At 44.5% G+C, this 21374-nt stretch overlaps 1 protein-coding gene across 2 annotated transcripts in view; it reads left to right on the top strand.

Annotated features, from left to right (window-relative positions):
• The window catches only part of fam120b (family with sequence similarity 120 member B), a 61795-nt gene that overhangs the window by 28990 nt on the left and 11431 nt on the right, over window positions 1–21374 (top strand). For both annotated transcript variants that reach the window (XM_080200808.1, XM_080200807.1), the window contains exons 6-7: window positions 3684–3776; window positions 19980–20186. In XM_080200808.1, the coding sequence (XP_080056934.1) occupies window positions 3684–3776; window positions 19980–20186 (300 nt within the window). The remainder of the gene's footprint in view (window positions 1–3683; window positions 3777–19979; window positions 20187–21374) is intronic.

The raw sequence follows: 21374 nt of genomic DNA, 5'->3' as shown, positions 1-21374 counted from the left end.
AGCCTTACGATAAATGTAGCAAGCAATATTGTGGTTCCCCACTGCCACAAAACGAGAAACTAGAAGTAAATTGAAGCAGTGAGAGACAGACTACACTAGGAGCCGTCAGTATGAGTTCTGGTCGCCTCATTACAGGAAAGATGTGGAAGCCATAGAAAGGGTGCAGAGGAGATTTACAAGGATGTTGCCTGGATTGGGGAGTATGCCTTATGAGGATAGGTTGAGTGAGCTTGGCCTTTTCTCCTTGGAGATACGAAGGAAGAGGGGTGACCTGATAGAGGTGTATACGATGTTGAGAGGTATTGATCGAGTGGATAGTCAGAGGCTTTTTCCCAGGGCTGAAATGGTTGCCACAAGAGGACACAGGTTTACGGTGCTGGGGAATAGATACAGAGGAGATGTCAGGGGTAAGTTTTTCACTCAGAGAGTGGTGGGTGCGTGGAATGGGCTGCCAGCAACGGTGGTGGAGGCGGATTTGATAGGGTCTTTTAAGAGATTTTTAGATAAGTACATGGAACTCAGTAAGATAGAGGGTTATAGGTAAGCCTACTAATCTCTAAGGTAGGGACATGTTCGGCACAACTTTGTGGGCCGAAGGGCCTGTATTGTGCTGCAGTTTTTCTATTGAACTATCTGCTGGGAGACCTCCATTCTTCGGAATGAGGTAGCAGAGAGCATCAGATAATTTAAAAAGGGCTTTTGAAAAACTGAGAACGTGACAAAATATTTTATAGGAGACAAGTAAAATCAGTCTTCGAAGGGGAATGTCTGATGGAAGTGAATTGAATCTGAATGTCCTGAAATAAAAACAGAAAATGCTGGAAAATCTCAGCAGGTTTAACAGCATCCATAGAGAGAGAATAGAGCCAACATTTCAGGTGGATGACTTGAAACATTGGCTCTATTCTTTCTCCACAGATGCTGTCAGACCTGCTGAGTTTCTCCAGCATTTTCTGTTTTTGTTTCAGATTCCAGCATCTGTAGTATTTTGCCTTTATCTTAATGGATATGTGAGAAATTGAAGGAGTGTGCTGAAGATTGTGAGTTGGCCTAAAATGTGAGCTTGCTGTGTGAAGAGATGGAGGAGTATCTGAAAACATGAAGGTTAATCTAATTTCAGTCAATTATATATGAACTGAGAATCCCCAAATGGTTTGCGGTCGGACTTGGTAAATATAATCGAGGACTACTTCATGAGCGAATGTGTTAGGAAAACCTCAAGAGGTGGTGTGAACCTTAACTTGTTGATGTTAAGTGATCCAGATAAGAACATAAGAAATAGGAGCAGGAGTAGGCCTTCTAGCCCTTCGAGCCTGCCCCGCCATTCAATAAGATCATGGCTGATCCGAAGTGGCTCAGTTCCACTTTCCCACTTTCTCCCTATAACCTTTAATTCCCTTGCCTATCAAAAACCTATCTACCCATGTCTTAAATATATTTAGCGAGGTAGCCTCCACCACATCAACGGGCAGAGAATTCCAGAGATTCACCACCCTTTGAGTGAAGAAGTTCCTCCTCAATTCCGTTCTAAACTGCCCCCCCTTTATCTTGAGGCTGTGCCCTCTAGTCCTACTGTCCTTTCTGAGCAGGAAGAATCTCTCCACCTCTATCCTATCCATCCCCTTCATTATCTTATACGTCTCTATAAGATCCCCCCTCATCCTTCTAAATTCCAACGAGTACAAACCCAGTCTATTCAGCCTCTCTTCATAGTTCAACCCCCTCATCTCCGGTATCAGCCTAGTGAACCTCCTCTGCACTCCCTCCAAGGCCAAAAGGCCAAAATATCCTTGTGCAAGGATAGCGCAGATATTGTGCAGATAGCCTGCAGGAAATGGAAGTCATGGAATCCCTACAGTTCTGAAGGAGGCCATTCAGCCCATCAAGTCTGCACTGATCACAATCCCACCCAGGCTGTATCCCCTTAACCCCACATATATACCCCAGCTATTCCCCCTGACACTATGGGGCAATTTAGCATGGCCAATCAACCTATCCCACAAATCATTGGACTGGGAGAAAACCGGAGCACCCATTTGAAAATCTACGCACACATGAGGACAATGTGCAAACTCCGTACAGACAGTGACCCAAGGCTGGAATTGAATCCGTGTCCCCAGCCCTGTGAGGCAGCAGGACTACCCATAGTGCCACTGTGGCACCCTTGGGAGATAGTCATTACAGAATGGTCAGATCCAGCATCATCACCGGGTAGATTGGAAACAGTTCAGCATTATGCCTATGAAAGAAAGAAAGACTTGCATTTAGATAGTGCCTCTCACAACATAGCAATCTCAGAGCTGATTACAGCTAATGAAGTACTTTTGAAACGTATTCACCATTGAATTGTAGGGAACCTGACAGCCAGTTTTGTGAACAGTACGGTCCCAGGAATGGCAATGTCATAGAGTCATGGAGGGTTTCAGCATGGAGACAGGACCTTCAGCCCAACTTGTCCATGCCGCCCCTTTTTGTAACCGCTAAGCTAGTCCCAATTGCCCATGGAGTGCAGAGGAGGTTTACTAGGCTGATACCGGAGTTGAGGGGATTGAGCTATGAGGAGAGGCTGAATAAACTAGGCTTGTACTCGTTAGAGTTTAGAAGAATGAGGGGAGATCTCATTGAGACGTATAAGATGATGAATGGGATGGATAGGATAGAGGTGGAGAGACTCTTCCCGCTCAAAAAAGACAGTAGGACTAGGGGGCACAGCCTCAAGATAAAGGGGAGGCGGTTTAGAACGGAGTTGAGGAGGAACTTCTTCACTCAAAGGGTGGTGAATCTCTGGAATTCTCTGCCCGTTGAAGTGGTGGAGGCTGCCTCGCTAAATATTTTTAAGAAGCAGGTTGATGGGTTCTTGATAAGAGAGGGGATTAAGGGTTATGGGGAGAGGGCGGGAAAGTGGAACTGAGCCACGACAGATCAGCCATGATCTTATTGAATGGCGGGGCAGGCTCGAAGGGCCAGATGGCCTACTCCTGCTCCTATTTCTTATGTTCTTATGTTCTTATGTTCTTATAAGAACATAAGAAATAGGAGCAGGAGTAGGCCATCCAGCCCTTCGAGCCTGCCCCGCCATTCAATAAGATCATGGCTGATCTGTCGCTGCTCAGTTCCACTTTCCCGCCCTCTCCCCATAACCCTTAATCCCCTCTCCTATCAAAAACCCATCAACCCGCGTATATCATACCCATACCCATCTTACCCATGTAACTGTCTAAACGCTTTTTAAAAGACAAAATTGTACCCACCTCTACTTGTACCTCTCGCAGCTTGTTTCAGACACTCACCACCCTCTACAATCACCTTGGCTTCTGTCACCAATCGAATTTTGTATCCATTTAGCTACCTCACTGTGAGATTTAATCTTATGCAACAACCTACCATGCGGTACCTTGTCAAAGGCTTTCCTGAAGTCCATATATAGTCAGATAATCTGTTTTTTTAATGATGTTGATCAAGGTATAAATTTTGGCTGGACAACCAGGAATAATGCGTGGGATCTTTAACAACCCCCGGAGCAGGTAAACGGGGCTTCCGTTTAACATCTCATCTGAAAGTATCATCTGACAGTGCAGCATTTTCACAGAACCATACTGGGATGCCAGCCTTGATTTCTGTCTTCAAACGCCAGAGTGGGATCTGAACCCAATGTTCAAAAGGTGTTTTATTTTTTGTTCCAGGTAAGCACCATCTGTCAGGAGGACCTGGATGCATATTTAGCTCAGTCTGTCTGTATCCGGGACAAGTCAGCTAACTACCTTGCTCAGATACGGGTAAGTGATTCACTCTGCTCATCTGCTTGACCCTGATAACTTCCAATATGCCTTTCCTGATTCTTAGGGCATAACAGGGAGTCCAGTAACTGTGCCATCACCAAGCACATAAATATATTGCTACACTCACCTTTATATAAGCCTATCACAAAATTAAACTTGATATCAAACCAGAACTTCAGTCAGACATGGCCTTTGTCATAAACTTATCTTTGACACATCAAATAGTGCAATATATCAAAGGAACAATATAAATGAGTTACCAATACTAATAGCATACAAGGCTGTTCAAAAGGGAGTAGTGCATATCCTTTCAATAGTTGGCATGAATCTTGTTAATACCTCCTACCATTAACTGGGTAATTCACCGCAGGGTTTGCTTCCACCCAGTGAAGTTAAGGCAACATACATATTTGGCCTTCTCTACCTCTGTACATCTGGATCCCCTACTGCAATTTATTGGATTAAATAACATCCCTGTGTGTCCCTCTCTCATCAAGATGTTGAAGAGCTTGGCATCTTACCATTTATCAGTAGCAGCACTGGCCATGATTGAGGACAGACATAGAGTCATACAGAACAGAAACAGGCCTGTCAGCCCATCTGCCAACCATCAAATGCCTTGTACAGTGGCACAGTGGTTAGCACTGCTGCCTCAAAGCACAACGGACCCAGGTTCGATTCGCGGCTTGGGTCATTGTTTGTGTGGAGTTTGCACATTCTCCCCACGTCAGCGTGGGTTTCCTCCGGGTGCTCCAGGTTCCTGCCACAGTCTGAAAGACATGCTGGTTAGGTGCATTGACCATGCTAAATTCTCCCTCAGTGTACTCGAATAGGTGCCATAGTGTGGACACTAGGGGATTTTCACAGTAACTTCATTGCAGTGTTAATGTAAGCCTAGTAGTGACACTAATAATTAAACTTTAAAACCTATCTATACGAATCCCATTTACCAGCACTTGGATTAGTATAGATTTCAGATTAGGTTTGCAAGCTTTTCCAAGTGAATGTGACTACTGAACCTGCATCATTTCCCTGACCATCCACTTAACTTGTTACATTGCAGTCCATCTTCACAGCAGTACTCGATAGCTACTAAAATTCGCCTTCAAATGGCCATCTACTCATTGGCCCCGAGAAGTTTGATGGAAGGAGCTTAAAAGAGTAGTGGAACAAATTGATTTGAGAGTACAATTATACCAATCAATTACAAGTCCATTAAAAAAAACAACAAAACATTTTCAGGAGTTGGGGGAGGCCTTTGCAGCAACGGAGGCAGCCCACCATTGGGTGTCAGCGAAATCTTCCAGTCCCACCTATGTCAGCAGGTTTCCCTTTGCTTGTGACCTCTGCTGCTGAGAAACCTGCAGCGGGGCTCGCTGTGGTGGGACTGGATGATCCCATTGGTGGGAATGGCTGGAAAACACAGACCAGGGTTTATTTCTAGCAGGATAAAATGAAAAGTAGAGAGGTTATGCTAAACCGCATGTACTTATCTTGCTAATCTCCCAGACACTAAGGGTCAATTTAGCATGGTCAGTCAACTTAATCTGCACATTTTTAGAGTGTGGGAGGAAACTGTAGCAGTTGGGGGAAACCCATGCAGACATGGGAAGAATGTGCAGACTCTATACAGTCATCAAAAACTGGAATTGAACTGGTCCCCTATGCTGTGAGGCAGCAGTGCTAACCACTGTGCCACGGTGCTGCTCACAAACCTCTTTAGAAGCTTGGTTAAACCACACCTGTGAGTTGTACTGTTTACAATTCCAATCACCGTGTATAAAAAAGTAGCACTGACAAGAGTACAGGAAAGATTTATAAGGGGATACTAGAACACACAAGAATGGTTAAACAGAGTGGTTCCCTTTGATAGAGTAGACCCAGAGAAAATGTTTCCACTTGTGGGGAAAAGCAAAGCTAAAGACCATCAATATAAGATAGTTACCAAGAAATCCAGTGAGGAATTCAAAAGGAAGTTCTTTACCCAGAGAGCGGTGAGAATGCGGAACTCGCTCACACAAGAAGCAGTAGTTGAGTTGAACTTCAGGGAAGCTAAATGAGCACATGAGGGAAAAAAGAGTAGATGGAAATTTTTTGGAGTTAATTGAGGAAGTACGGGAGGAGACTTGATGGGAGCACAAATGCCGGTATGCATTGTTTGACTGAATGGCCTGTTTCTGAGCTGTGTGTTAGGTAACATTGGAAGAGGTAGAATTGGAAAATACAGAGGAAGTCTTTCCTATTACTGACCAGAAAAGAATGATTGTTGTTAAAGCCTGGTTGATTCTTCCGTGAACAGAAACTATGAGTTCTGGCCTATAGTCCTACTCTATATAGTTGACTTAAATGCTATTGAAGTAGCCTAGCAAGCCACTCACATGACAATCATGGTGGCTTCCTTTTTCTCTTACCTTAAGACAATCCTTAAAACCTACCCTCAGCTGATGTAAAGTCATCATATATGTCTCGGTGTCAAATCTTGTTTGATAATGATAATGCTTTGATAAGAACTCTGGGAAGTTTTAATATATGAAAGTTACTATATAAATCCAAATTGTTTTTGTGGGGTTGGGCAATTAATGCAACTTTGCTCATATAAGCAACATCCAGAGACCAAGTGAATAACATGCCCTACCACATATGCCCCATCACATACGTACACATTGTCCTGCATTGAATGATGCCTTCCTCCCCTCATCCTCATACTTACAGCACATAGGAGCTAATTGGGAGTAGAATGTAATACTGCTCGACCCATTCACCCAACCTTAGGGGATTTATGTACCTTTTTTCTGTGACCATAAAGTGCGGCTTCTTCAAACTGATCTGGATTTAATTGGAGAATTGGGACTGGAGAGGCCAGCGCATTTCTCGAAACGTTGGCACAGCGCTCGGTGTGTGCTCATTGCAGACTTGCATTGCTTCATATTCACATTGTGCTAGACCTCAGACATCTGAATTGCAGTCACAGAGCCAGGATGCCAGTGAGTTTGTACTCATTTGGCAAACGAGACTCCTGTGTTGTCTGCAGACTCGTGTGGAGGATAAATGGCATGAGTAACATAATGGAACTAATTGGATAGCTCTTTCAAAGAGGTATGACAGGCTGAATGGCCACTTTCTGCTCTGTGTGATGTGGACTTGCTGTACAATAGGGCTTGTACTTGCCCCACTAGTTTGGGGGGGAGCTTAATATGGAATTGGGGCTACACGACTCTGACACTGCAGACAGATGACTAGTCTGACACAGGAGTACTGCACAATGAGTGGGTACTTTGCAAATCAGTCACTGAGCAGTCATTCAGCACACTTTCTAAATGCCTTTGTGGTTAGCTGTGTTTGAGTCAATAAGCTGTGCTTCAGCTGTTATTGCTAATCATTAGGTAAAGTGCTGTTACTGGAATTTTGAAAATGTAAACGCTGCTTCATGTGGGATTGTTAACCTGTTTCAGCTTGGGTAAGCTGTCTCAGATATAACCTGGCCCTGCAGGAACCCAAACGAGATGGCTCTGAATGTCTCAAAACAGCTCTGTTAAACCCCCAATAGCCAAGACCCGTTAATAAAACCTGTCTGCAACATCTAAATCTGGCAGCTTTGTGTGCTTGTTATACACAAAACGGATGCGACTATGAACAGAGCACTGCAGTAGCTTCTAATTTATTTCCCTTTGCTTGCGAAGGTTGACCATTTTACTTGTTTTGAGGCAGCCAGGAGAACTGGAAGAAGCAAGGCGGCTGTTGTAAGGTGTAACTAGCAGAGTTGGTTAATTATCCAGAACTTGCAAGGTATACACCAGGCCCTCATTAAAAGGCCTGCAGTTGAGAGCGTGGTTTTTGTTGTAAGGCAGCTGAACTTTGACTCCTGACTCCTTTTCTCATACTGTGTTACGGGGCAGTTGCTATAGCGCACACGACTCATTATAACACACACAATGCTTGCCTCCAGAGGACTGTTGCTGTTGGAGTGAAGACAGATGAACAGCGAACGCTGTACATCCATTGTACATACCAAATACGGCAGTGAAGTAGCAGAATGTAGTTTTGAACCTGCTTGTGAAATATGCTTTAAGGTACCGACGCTTAGTTCAGACTATGTCATGTTTCTGTCTTCTACCATTGGGATTCCACATCCTGTTTTTTTTATTATTAAGGTGCATTTAATTGGTATGTTTTAGTGCTGGAAATGTAGGTTTTTCTTCCCCCCCCCACCTCCCCCCCACTTTAATTTAAGAAAAAAGCAAATCCTTTCATTAGCAAAATTTGCCCCTTGCAATCCCTCATTTGAACTGCAGACATTCCATCGTGCTAGAGTGGGTAATTTATAATGAGGACATCCTGCTGTTCAAGGGAAATGCTTCTCATTAAGGAATCTGACAGTGGCTGGATAGATCTGGATGTACCGGCACTGGTTATTGGCAGTACCTGCTAAACAAAAAAAAACCTGATCCTCTTTGAAGAACCACTGCAAAACAATAGTTAAACAATGCCTAAGAGGTCCAAGCGAGTGATTAAAGAGGCTCGGAAGGGCTGCTTGTGTAGCATGGGTGGGGCTGGCAGTCAGTGAGACAAGCATCTGATTGCCCTTTGGAGCAGGCCTGTGTCTGCAGCAGCAGGTGTTGCCTGAGGAAGGGCGCAGTCTTGCAGTAAACCAGGGGAGGAGGGGGAGGGGAGGCAAGCGTCCTGGGACACCTGCCTGTCATCTGCCAGCAGTCTCGGGCACCTGCCGGCAGGGTGGCTGTGGTGGGGGAGGGGGAGGAGGGATGGGGGGCTGGGATGGGGTGGGAGGGGTAGCTGTTGACCATTGTTGCAGGTGGCCTGGAATGCATCAACAACAGTATTACATCTGCTGCAGGTCTGATGCACCTGTCGGGGTGGGAGATCCAGTCATTGTTTGCAGACTTGGCAAGTGTTGCATCTGCCCAGGGTTTGTGCTATTTCCAGCTCTGGAGAGACAGCTGGCTGCAGTTCAGGGGATGCTCGGAGCTCAGTCAGTATCTGTCCCGCTGCCGATAATGAACGCGACTCCCAGCTCCTGGATTAGACCTGCATAAACACTCCCAGGGAATTAAATGTTAATGACTTTCGTAAGCAAGTGAAAGCCGTACTTCCCTAATAGAAAGTGATGGCTTTTTGTCTAATCGCTATATTGTCAGCGGATATTGTTGCAACAATCCTGCACCAGCCTGCTATCAAAATAAAAGGTGCATTAACGCTGAAGGTGGTGGGTAAAGCAGAGTTAATCCTCAGCTCAGCCTGGGTAAGTGATTAAACAAATTGCAAAATCACCTGAAGACTAAAACAGGCAGCACAGAAGAGACCATTCAGTCCATTGCATCATTACTGGCTGTTTGAAGGATCTGTCGAATTAATCTAATTCTTTTCTCTGCCCCCCACTTATTGTTTTCTCTTATTCATGCTAAACCGTATGCCCTTAACATACCAATCTAGTTTCCTTCACTACTGCTTGTACCACCCTTTCCAGATTATGGAACTCCCTCGGTTAAAATAAATTCTTTACATCCCCTCCGATTCTTTTGCCAGTTACCTTAAAACTCTGGTTATCCATCAGGCTGCCATGGAAACAGTTTGTCTTAACAAATCCCCACACCGCTTGGGACAGTTCTAATGAATTTGCCCAATGCAGAATTTATATGTTAACTTTATTATTTACTCCAAATATTGGCAGCAGCAGGACGTTGCTTGGCCATCCTCTTTAAGCTGACGAATGCAGCACTGGTTACAAAACAAACTCCTTAAGGTTAGTGCCTGCTTACATTTGCTAGACCAATCACGCATCTGAAAGTTCAGCAGTGTAAACATAAACAGGGCTATTTACCATAAAACATTCATTGAATGTAGCTAAACCAGTTTTTCAACCTCGTGTTATTTGAAGTGTCCAGTCCAGGCCACATCTATGGGCTAGCTGCCCTGCTGTACTAACATTCGAGCTGAAAAGATATGGATTTAACCATTACTTTGTCCCAGGATGAAATATAACTTTTATTGGAGCTTTTGTGGGAGAGTTAATTGGGAAAGGTAGCAATCGGCTCCCAACTCACAGGCAATGTTCCAGTTTTGTGATCCGACAAGGGAGTTACACCACATGGGAGCAAAAACAGGAAATTCCAGTACACACGAATTCAAGTCAATGATCATGCACGTAGCTTATCCAGGCCTCTAATGCACATATCATGTGCATGCATTTTACTGCTCATAGCTTAAAGTTAGAACATTACCCCCCCCCCCCCCCCACCCCCACCAGTATCCCAAATCTGGGGCTTGTAGTTGTACAGCTGTGATTTATTCAACTCACTGGTGTGCACAGTGATTTCTTTACTGTGATTGCAATAATATTAATGCCATTTCTAACTATTTTATATATATATATATGTTGACAGTTTTATCCATCAAATTGTTGGTCTCAAAATGGTAAAATGAGCACTTTCAGGCAGTGCTTTCCTGATTTGTTTTTAAAAAATGGTTTGCTCGCATCGCCCCGGTTCTTCTGCCAATTACCTGAAACCTGTGTCCTTTGGTTACTCTTTAAAACGGGCATGTACGAACAGCCCTATCAAATCTCTTAATCTTCTCTGCTTCAAGGAGAACAACCTCAGCCTCTGGAGCCTCTTCAGAGAGTAATCTCTCTCATCTCTGGTGTCTTTCTAATAAGTCTGATAGGCAATTCCATAGAGGTAAAGGAAATGGAAAAATAAGTTCAGAAAATTGCTTTACATTAAGCTGCAAGAGTAGGAAAGGGAGAAAGCTTGAAAACAATAAGCCTTAAGGCTAATGTCACAAAGTTTGCATACTTAGAGCTACTAATGTTTGGAATAATCTTCTAGGCAAAGTAATGGCAGTAAACCCTGGAATCATTTAAAGAATAATTCGATTATTGTTGATAACAGAGACAATTTGTCAAAGCTTTTTGTCTTGCACTCACAGGACAATCATTCGAATACCATTGTAAATAATTAGTGACAGCCATTCGCTGGTTCATTCCTTAGGGCAATGCCTTTACCAATCAGAGTCAAGCCACCTGGCTTAAATTTCATCAGTGTTTCAAATTCATGTACCAGCCATGGGTGTCACTGACTAGACCAATCTTTGTTGCCCATTCCCAATTGTCCTTGATAAGATGGAGGTGAGCTACCTTCTTGACTGCTGCAGTCCCAGGGGTGTAGTACCCACCCCATCTAGCTAACAGTCACCATCAGCTGGTGTATTGTCCATGGCAGTGCCTCTACCAATCAAAGTCCACTTGCTAGCCAATCAGCACTCTTTTCTCATACAGTATAAACTTCTTGTTTCCCCTGACAGTGATACTCTTGCAGTAGTCCTGTTGAGTGGAAGATGAAAAGCTTCGACAAAAATATCTCATTTTTTTCAATAATTGGTTACTTGAATAATTTGATGCTGCAAGGATGTTGGAGTCTTTCTGGAAAGTTAGAATAAGATGGGCCAAATGGCCGTCCCCATCTGTTCGGGCTAAAAAAAGCTCTACTTATAAAGTTAAGCTGCCTTTTCTCTGTTTAATAACAACAACCTGTCTTTAATATAATAAAGCATTCCGTGAAACTTCAGATATTCATCTGCTGGTGGTCCTGTGTATTTTGAGCATTTTGTACTTCTCCATTATTCTAAGACTCCACACCAGCTGGCCTAATGGCCAGCTACAGCCTGGCAGTAAACTTTCAGCATTTCGCTAATCCTTCTGGCTTTGAAAGACCTGGTTTAAAAACAGGTGACTGAACACTAGCTAGCCCAAGGAAATCACGGGCAAGTTTACTCCTGGCTTGCCTCTGTCGGAGCAAAGTCCTCAAGTCTGCGTCAGTCTTGTGAGTGGCGGATTTATCCAATGGTTTTATTCCAGGGTAGCCACACACAGCATTGCAATTCCCAGTGCCAGACTGTGAAATAAAAGTGTCAGGTCATTCATTGTCAACTGTGCGATGATACTCTGTACAGCCCCTTCCACAATCTACAAAGTGTCATTCCAAAACAAAAGGAGCCATTAAGCCCGTCTCATATTTTGTGTTTGTAGAGTAACAAATATCTTGCATCTCTTTCAAGAGAGGAACATATCTGGAGGTCAGGAGCAGAAATAGTTTTGAGCTTTGCAGTTGCACTTCATGGTGCTGTTTGATCTTGCCCCTCTATCCCATCGATATGCGTTACACTTTTGTTATGCACTCCTAGCTACTTATCACCGTTTACCTACCATGTGCAGTGATAGGAGGGGCATTTCTGAACGCACTTAAAAGGAGAAGGAAATCCCAATTGAAAATGAAAGCCCTAAACCCTTCAAAGAAAATGCGAACGGCGGCTTTTATAAGAATGAAGTCTGTGTGTAAAGGAATCCAGTGACCAGCATGTCAGAGGCTGGCTCCTGGGATTAGATGGTAAACTGAGAATGAAGGGAAACTGGATACGTGTATATTTCACTATGCTAACTGCTTTAAACGAAATGAATTGGCTGAAGTTTAATGTGAAAATAGAATGAACTAGCAAAGGAAAGATGTGGTAATAGTTGTGGCTGAATGTGGAAGAGCACTTTGATTCATTAATTCAGGAGTGTGCCTCAAATGACCCTCAATTTGCCCACAGTTGGTCGATATGTAAGCTGACCAATGGATTTGTGATGGGCTTATTTGGATTCCCTGGGACTTTATAGGCAAAGACAGCACCCAGTCTAACAATCCACTTGTACTATCTCAGATGGCTAAGGAAATTTGGCATGTCTGCTACGACTCTCACCAACTTTTACTGATGCACTATAGAAAGTATTCTTTCCCATTGTATCACAGCTTGGTACGGCTCCCGCTCTGCCCAAGACCACAAGAAACTACAAAAGGTTGTGAACATAGCCCAGTCCATCACGCAAACCAGCCTCCCATCCTTCGACTCTGTCTGCACTTCCCGCTGCCTCGGAAAAGCAGCCAGCATAATCAAAGGCCTCACGCTATCCGGACATTCTCTCTTCCCCCTTCATCCATCAGGAAAAAGACGCAGAAGTCTGAGGTCACGTGCTGACCGATTCAGGAACAGCTTCTTCCCTCCTGCCTCCAGACTTTTGAACGTTCTTACACATATTAAGTTGATCTTTCTCTGCACCCTAGCTATGATTGTGACACTATATTCTGCACCCTCCCCTTTCCTTCTCCCCTGTATACTCTATGAATGGTACGTTTTGCACAAGAAGCAATCTTTTTTACTGTATCCCAATATGTGTGACAATAATAAATCAATTCCAAGGATGGATTTTACGGAGTAAAGTCAAATGGGCTGCTCCTCGCTGCCAGCATAAAATAGGGCACAATGTCGTGAGATTGGCAATATAGTGTCATTACACATGTCTCTGAGATTACAGAAGGCGAGTGGATTTTGGAAATTTGAAGCTGTTTTGAATATCAGAATTAACAAACTTTGAGCTTGTTAATGATCCAATCATCTGGAATTCTTTTGTTAGCCGCTGCATTTTCTGGATATCAAATGTAAAAAGATTTGGGAGTGTTTTACAGCAACTGTGATGAGGTGGCACAAGGGTGGAAGGAAAGACTTGACACAGGGACTAGGCTGATTGGAGCAGCGGATTCTGATGGGGAAAGGTGGCAGTGTCTGTATGATTTTTCTCAAGCACTTTAAATTTGTAATCATAACTGACTTCTTGTTCATGCATGATCCCTTTGCCACATGTCCTGGCCTAGAATCCCAATTGGGGACAGGGCACCCTGGACAGCCACTAATTGGTCATTCAGAGCTTGATTCAATGAGCTCAGACAGTGATTGGAGCAAGCAGACCGTCCATTCTCAATTCTGCCACCCTCAGTCTGTCAAAAAGCTTAAATCCAGCCCAAGGAAAGCCCAGGTTTTAATCCCTGATCTGTGCTGAATCAACTCGGGGCAGCAGTACTGCACAATGCCTCTTAGACTTGGGACACATGGATTAGGAAGAAGAAATTCCTTATTAGGCGTTCCTTTTCCCGGTGACCTCCAGTGGAAAATGCAGACAAGCGGGATGTCTGTTGGGAATGGGATCAGGCTCATCCATGAATTATAGAATCACAGAATACTACAGTGCAGAAGAGGCCCTTCGGCCTATCGAGTCTGCACTGACGCATGAAAGGCCCTGATCTGACCACCTAATCCCACTTGTCAGCACTTGGCCCAAAACCTTGAATGTTACGGCGTGCCAAATGCTCATCCAGGTACTTTTTAAAGGATGTGAGGCATCCCGCCTCCACCACCCTCCCAGGCAGCACATTCCAGACTATCACCACCCTCTGGCTAAAAAGGTTTTTCCTCAAATCCCCCCTAAACCTCCCACCCCTCACTTTTAACTTGTGGCCCTTCGTAACTGACCCTTCAACTAAGGGGAACAGCTGCTCCCTATCCACCCTGTCCATGCCTCTCATAATCTTGAAACCCCACCGTGACGGATAGCTGGCTAACACACTCTCTTTTGTCCAGATCATCATGTGCAGAATGAATGGCCACTTGAAGAGGGAGAAATTAGGGAATTAAAAAGTTACCGAAAAATAAGGCTAAGGGCGTTATGCAGATTAAGTTATTTCACGTGAATTTTGTAGACCTAAAGCTGATTATATGGCATGGACTTTTCTGCTGATTTTTCCCATGTGAATCTGCATCTCATACTGTACAGGTCAATGAGGATCCTAATTGAAATACAGTACACGTTTAGACACTGGCAATGGGTTTTGTAGCAAATTTGTTAGGACACTGGTATTGTTTTAACTGCTGTCAGTTGAAACTCACAAAGCCCCACTGTCTGTTATCTATAACTCAGCAGACGGAATCCCTTCATTTTGATGTAACGTTAGATGCCTTGCATTTGTCCTATTGTCTTTAGCCTTCTGCAGATCGGTCGCTTTCTCTTCCCACGTGTGGGGAACACTCAGTTTTACTGGGGTTCTGGCTTTTCTTCCTTTGTTTCCTCATTTTGCTCAGAGCTTCACTCGTTTCTTCTGGGAGGAGAGAAGGATACACTTGGCTTGGGAACTTCATTGGAGCCGGGCGCAAATCCTGGACACAGGACTCGATCCCCGGATCCTCCAAACAAATAACTTCTCTGACATTTTGTTTTGCACTGCACATCCGCAAATTTCTGAATAGTCCTTTTTTTCAAAGTCCTCGTCCTCTGTCCTAAAGCATGCGATCCCTGCCTGTGGATTTATTAGCTCCAGTAATGATAATGTAATCGATTTTTATCTTGCCTTACTGTGAGAGCCGGGTCCCCTTTTATTTTCCCTCCCTTCTTGCTTTCAGTTTGCGATTTTATCATTTCTCCACAGAAGGCCTCGAAGTCGGACTGTTCAAAGCGAAGTAGTATCTCTGAGTGGGGATCGACAGGTTCTTATTCAAATTATAGGGATCTGTGACACTATATCTGCTTCCTGCGTTTACAGTGCAAAGACCAGTCTGTGCTGTGCCTGTGATTCTGCTCTTGGGATAAAGGTGGAATAAAAGACAATGCGCCTCTCAAAACATCTCGACGCCAGGACATCGCAAAGCAGTTTATAGGGGTATTTTTGAAGTGTAGTCACTGTTGTAATGTAGGAGACACAGCAGCCAATTGCGCACAGCAATGCAATAATGACCAGATAGTCACAATTGCAGAATTGTTACATTGCAGAAGGAGACCATTTGGCCCATCATGTCTACACCAGCTCTCCAAATAAGCAATCCACCTAGTGCTATTCTCCCACCTTTTCCCTGTAAACCTGCACATTGTTCCTATTCAGGTAACAGTTTCTAACACTTCGATTGAACCTGACTCCACGACACTCTGAGGCAAAGCATTCCACTCACTGTGAAAATAGTTTCCCTCAAATCACATCTGCTTCTTGCCAATTACTTTCAATCTGTGCCTTCCCGTTCTTGATCCTTTCATGAGTAAGAAAACTTTCGCTGTATCTACCCTCTCCAGACCTTCGTGGTTTTGAATACCTCTATCAGATCTGCTCTCAGCCTTCTCTTCTCCAAGGAAGCCCTAACTTTGCCTGTCTATAACTAAAGTTCCTCATCCCTGAGACATTCTCGTGAATCTTTTCTGCATGTTCTTCAAGGCCTTCACATGCTTCCTAAAGTGCAGCCCAAAACTGGTTGCAGGATTCCAGCTGGGGCTGAACCAGTATCTTACACAAGTTCAACATAATCTCTTTGTTCTTTTACTCGATATCTTTATTAACAAATCCTAGATTACTATGTCATAGAATCCCTGTAGTGCAGAAGGAGGCTATTCGGCCCATCGGGTCTGCACCGACCACAATCCCATCCAGGCCCTATCCCCATAACCCCACATATTTACCTGGCTAGTCCCCCTGACACTAAGGGGCAATTTAACATGGCCAACCCGCACATCTTTGGACTATGGGAAGAAACTGGAGCACCCGGTGGCTTTATTAACTAATTTATTAACTTAATTTGTCCGTCAACCTGAAGTTGGTTGATGGACAAATGTGGGCCATGTCACCTGGATGAATTTCCCTGCTTCTTCTAAATAGCGTCGCAGGATACTTTATACCCATCTGAGAGAGCAGACAGATGCCTTGTTGTAAAATACCTTGCAGTGCAGCAGTCTTCCAGTGTAGTTTCTGAATTGCAACTTAAACACATAAGACATAGGAGCAGAATTAGGCCACTCAGCCCATCAAGTCTGCTGTGCCATTCAGTCATGGCTGGTATTTTTCTAATCCCCTTTCTCCTGTCTTTTCCCCATAACCCACATCTCCACATTAATCAAGAACCTATCTATCTGTGTTAAAGACCCTCAATGATCTGGCCTCCGCAGGCTCCTGCGGCATTCCCTCCAACTCAGGTGATTGAGAGAGCTACCTACTGAACCACATTGGACCCTGCCATGTCAGATATAGACCAGATTGAGTAAGGACAGCAGCTTTCCTTCTCTGCTTGGTGATGCCCACTCTGACAGGAAAGAAACAATCAGTGAGACTGTTCAATAATGTTGCAGGGTTTTTAACCAGCACAATACTTTTGATTTGGAGCAGCATGATGGCTCAGTGGTTAGCACTGCTGCCTCACAGCACCAGGAACCCGGGTTCAATTCCTGCCTTGGGTCATTATCTGTGCAGAGTCTGCACATTCTCCCCGTGTCTGCATGGGTTTCCTCTGGGTGCTGTAGCTTCCTCCCACAGTCCAAAGCTGAGTGGGCTAGATGAATTGGCCATGCTAAATTGCCCCTAATGTCAGGGGAATTAGTAGGGTAAATAGGTGGGATTAAGGACTGGAGCCTGGGTGGGATTGTTGTCGATGCAGGCTCGGTGGGTTGAATGGCCTCATGAATTTGATTTGATTGATTACTGTTAACATACAGTGAAAAGTATTATTGCTTGTGCGCTATACAGACAAAGCATACCGTTCATAGAGAAGGAAAGGAGAAAGTGCAGAATGTAGTGTTACAGTCATAGCTAGGATGCAGAGAAAGATCAACTCAATGCAAGATAAGTCCATTCAAGAGTCTGACAGCAGCAGGGAAGAAGCTGTTCTTGAGTCAGTTGGTACGTGACCTCAGTCTTTTTCCCGATGGAAGAAGGTGGAAGAGAGAATGTCTGGAGTGTGTGGGGTCCTTAATTATGCTGTTGCTTTGCTGAGGCAGTGGGCATTATAGACAGAATCAATGGATGGGAGGCTGGTTTACGTGATGGATTGGGCTACATTCACGACTTTTTATAGTTCCTTGCGGTCTTGGGCAGAGCAGGCGCCATACCAAGCTGTGATACAACCAGAAAGAATGCTTTCTATGGTGCATCTGTAGAAGTTGTGAGAGTTTGAGAGCCAAATTTCCTTAGTATTCTGAGAAAGTAGAGGTGTTGATGGGCTTTTTTAACTACTGTGTCGGCTTGGGGGGACCAGGACAGGTTATTGATGATCTGGACATCTAAAAACTTGAAGCTCTCGACCCTTTCTGTTTTGTCCCTGTTGATATAGACAGGGGCATGTTCTCCTTTACGCCTCCTGAAGTCGATGGCAATCGCCTTCGTTTTGTTGACATTGAGGGAGAGATTATTGTTGCCGCACCAGTTCACCGGATTCTCTATCTCACTCCTGTACTCTGGCTTGTCATTGTTTGAGATCCGACCCACTACGGTGGTGTCATCAGCAGACTTGAAAATCGAATTGGAGGGGAATTTGGCCACACAGTCATAGGTGTATAGGGGGTATAGTCGGGAGCTGAGAACACAGCCTTGTGAGGCACCGGTATTGAGAATGATCGTGGAGGAGATGTTGTTGCTGTCTATCCTTACTGATTGTGGTCTGCGGGTCAGGAAGTTCTGGATCCAATCGCAGAGGGAAGTGCTGAGGCCCAGGCCGCGGAGTTTGGAGATGAGTTTTGTGGAAATAATAGTGTTGAAGGCTGAGTTATAGTCAATAAATAGGAGACTGACATAGGTGTCCTCGTTATCTAGGTATTTCAGGATTGAGTGCAGGGCCAGGGTGATAGCGTCTGCTGTGGATCTGTTGCGGTGGTAGGCAAACTGTAGAGGATCCAGGTAGTCCGAGAGGCTGGAATTTATTCATGCCATGACTAGCCTCTTGAAGCACTTCATAATGATTGATGTCAGAGCCACGGGAAGAAAGTCATTAAGGCACCCTGCTTGGTTTTTCTTAGATACTGGGATAATGGTCTTTTTGAAGGAGGGAGGGACCTCAGATTGTTGTAGAGAGGTTGAAGATGTCTGTGAACACCCCAGCCAGCAGAACTGTGCAAGATCTGAGTGCTCGTCCGGATACCCCATCCGGGCCAGTCGCTTTCCGTGAATTAATCTTCGAGAAAGCTGCTCTGACATGTGCAATGGTGACCCCAGATACTGGTTCATCCAGGGCTTCCAGAGTGGAGGGCATGCTCTCGCTGACAGCTTGCTCAAAACGGGCGTAGAATGCACCAAGCTCATCAGGGAGGGGTGCGTTGGAGCCGATGGGTGTAGAGGGATGTGGGCTGAATGCTGGCAACTGGGAATAGCTTAGGAGTTCAAAAAAAGGGTGACTTGAACACCTCAGACCTGGACTTCAGCAAGTGGTGGATATCCCCGTTCATCCATGGTTTCCCATTGGGGAATACACGGATTTGCTTCTTTGGCACACAGTCTTCGACACACTTACTAATGAAGTCAGTTACTGTAGTGGAGTACTCGTTCAGGCTGGTTGCAGAGTTTTTAAATACTGACCCCAAGCAGCCCCATAGGAGATCATCCTTCTGCACTGTTGGGATTCTGTGATTAGAGTCACAGAGGTTTACAGCATGGAAACAGGCCCTTCAGCCCAACTTGTCCATGTCATCCTTTTTTTAACTCTGAAGCTAGTCCCAATTGCCAGCGTTAGGCCCATATCCCTCTATATCCATCTTACCCACATAACTATCTAAATGCTTTTTAAAAGACAAATTTTTGCCCGTCTCTACACCTTCTGTGTAAAAAAAATTGTCCCTCTGGACCCTTTTGTATCTCTCCCCTCTCACCTTAAACCTATGCCCTCTAGTTTTAGACTCCCCTACTCTTGGGAAAAGATATTGACTAGCTGATGTATGCCCCTCATTATTTATAAGATCATCCCTAAGCCTCCTACACTCCAGAGGAAAAAGTTCCAGTGTATCCAGCCTCTCCTTATAACTCAAGCCACCAAGTCCTGGTAGCATCTTCTGCAGTCTTTCTAGTTCAATATTCTTTCTATAATAGGGTGACCAGAACTGTACGCAGTATTCCATGTGTGGCCTTACCAATGTCTTACACAACTTCAACAAGACATTCCAACTTCAATGTTCTCTGATTTCCCTTTAGCCCATAGTATGTGTAGCTCTCCCTTAAATCTGCATATCCTACAACAGTAAAATGACTGTTTCACCTTCCTATCGTGCTATTTTGCAGTTTCAGATAGAGGTAAGCACTGGACTACATTACTGCTGTTACTTCAATTGGCTATGGAGGCAAAACACTGCGATTTGTCAAGTTTACTCCTTTATTTTACTTCAGCGAGAGAGAAAATGTCTTTGCAAATTGTTTTGTGTGCCTTTCTGGCTGTGCCGCTCAAACCTACTTTGACCATTCTGTTAGTATAGATGCTACCAGATGGACCTCTTGCTGATAGTCACTGTTTCGCACAGTGAGTGCAGCGAGTGAATAATTTGCCGTCATTGTCCGGCCATTAACCTTTGACTCTCTTCCTCAGGTGCCCTGTGTTGACTCTCGGGCTGTGCACCTGGCCTCTCTCTTTGTTCGGGGCCTGGCCGTGCTCCTTTCAGCTAATAGTGCCTGTGGGTTTCCATTTAAAATGGTCGACCTGATGCCGTGGAAGGCATTTGATGGGAAGCTTTTCCACACAAAGTACCTGCAGTCTCACAGTGGATGTACAATGGAGGACCTTCTAGAAAATAACGTAGGTCTACAGATGGAGTGTGCATGCTTGACGTGTTTCTCAACTAATGATGGTGGTTTACAGTAAATTGTTTTCCAAAGCAAATACCATCTGGTAACGTGCATGCAAAACCAGTTATCACAAACAAGGTGAACTTAATGATTAATCTCGATGGTACAAACCAGGCCAGCTTCTATCTACGTACGTGAGAAAATAAACTTTTTTACATTTTGTATGTATTTAATATAAGTATGTTCTTGGAAAGGGATAATGTTTTTAAAAAGGTTTGAGATTCCTGCATGTACGTTTTGCCACAGAGCTATTATTAAGGTCTCTATATGATCCAACATTGGATTAAAGGGCAGCTTTGCTAATAATGAGGAATTTTTACTGCAGTCTGCTGTTGTATTTTTTTAAGTTTCTCCCCACATCTGCTGATGGTTCTAGTGTAGGTTTCTACAGATGCTGCGTCATTCATTCTTCACGTATTGGTGTCAACTGAGCTATTCTGACCAAGCAGGGCGTCACACCCTAGCCTCACCTGACATCAACCTGTGTACCTTCTGGCAGGGTTACTGAGTAGCGGTTGAGAGAGAGGGTGCGATTGTTCATGTCTTCCCCTAGCTTAGGGATTGGGTTGGGGGTACGAATGGAGAGGGGGAGGGGGTTTTATCCTGATAGCAGTTCAATCACAATGCCTGCTTTATCTGTGCGCTTGTCACCTTGGGCTGCCAAGTTTGTTTGGCAATTGTGTGTGTTCCTTGTTCCCCATCATTAATTTCCAACTGTCTAGCTTTTAGCCCTCCATTCATCAAAACATTTCTGCAGCTTCCAATCTGCTCAATCCAAAATCCATCTCCATCTTTGTTGACTATATCCCCATTAAAAACCTTCTGCAGCTTGGTCATTCTCTTTGTTATGCCCTCATCTCCACTCCCTTAAGTCCAAGGGACGCACTCGCGGATGTTTATCCATTACAGTCAGTTTAGTCAGTCATTGCCAGATCTGGCTGGACCACTGCAGAAACAGGTTCTGTTGTCCTCTGCTGAAACTATTCCAAAATCATCCTTTAATGCAAAGATAACCCTTAGCTCCCCCTCCACCCCCTGCTCCCCTCCTTCTATCCTCACCTAACCCAAGGTGCTCATGGCCTCCTTTGTCACCAGGATTATGGACATCAGTTGCTGCTGCCACTTCTCTCCCTTTCCC

The sequence above is a fragment of the Carcharhinus amblyrhynchos genome, chromosome 12 (genome assembly GCF_965287045.1).
Source record: "Carcharhinus amblyrhynchos chromosome 12, sCarAmb.v2.hapA, whole genome shotgun sequence".
In the NCBI taxonomy this organism is placed as follows: Eukaryota; Metazoa; Chordata; class Chondrichthyes; order Carcharhiniformes; family Carcharhinidae; genus Carcharhinus; species Carcharhinus amblyrhynchos.
The sequence above is the reverse complement of the archived record's forward strand: the minus strand, read 5'-3'. Positions and strand labels throughout refer to the sequence as shown.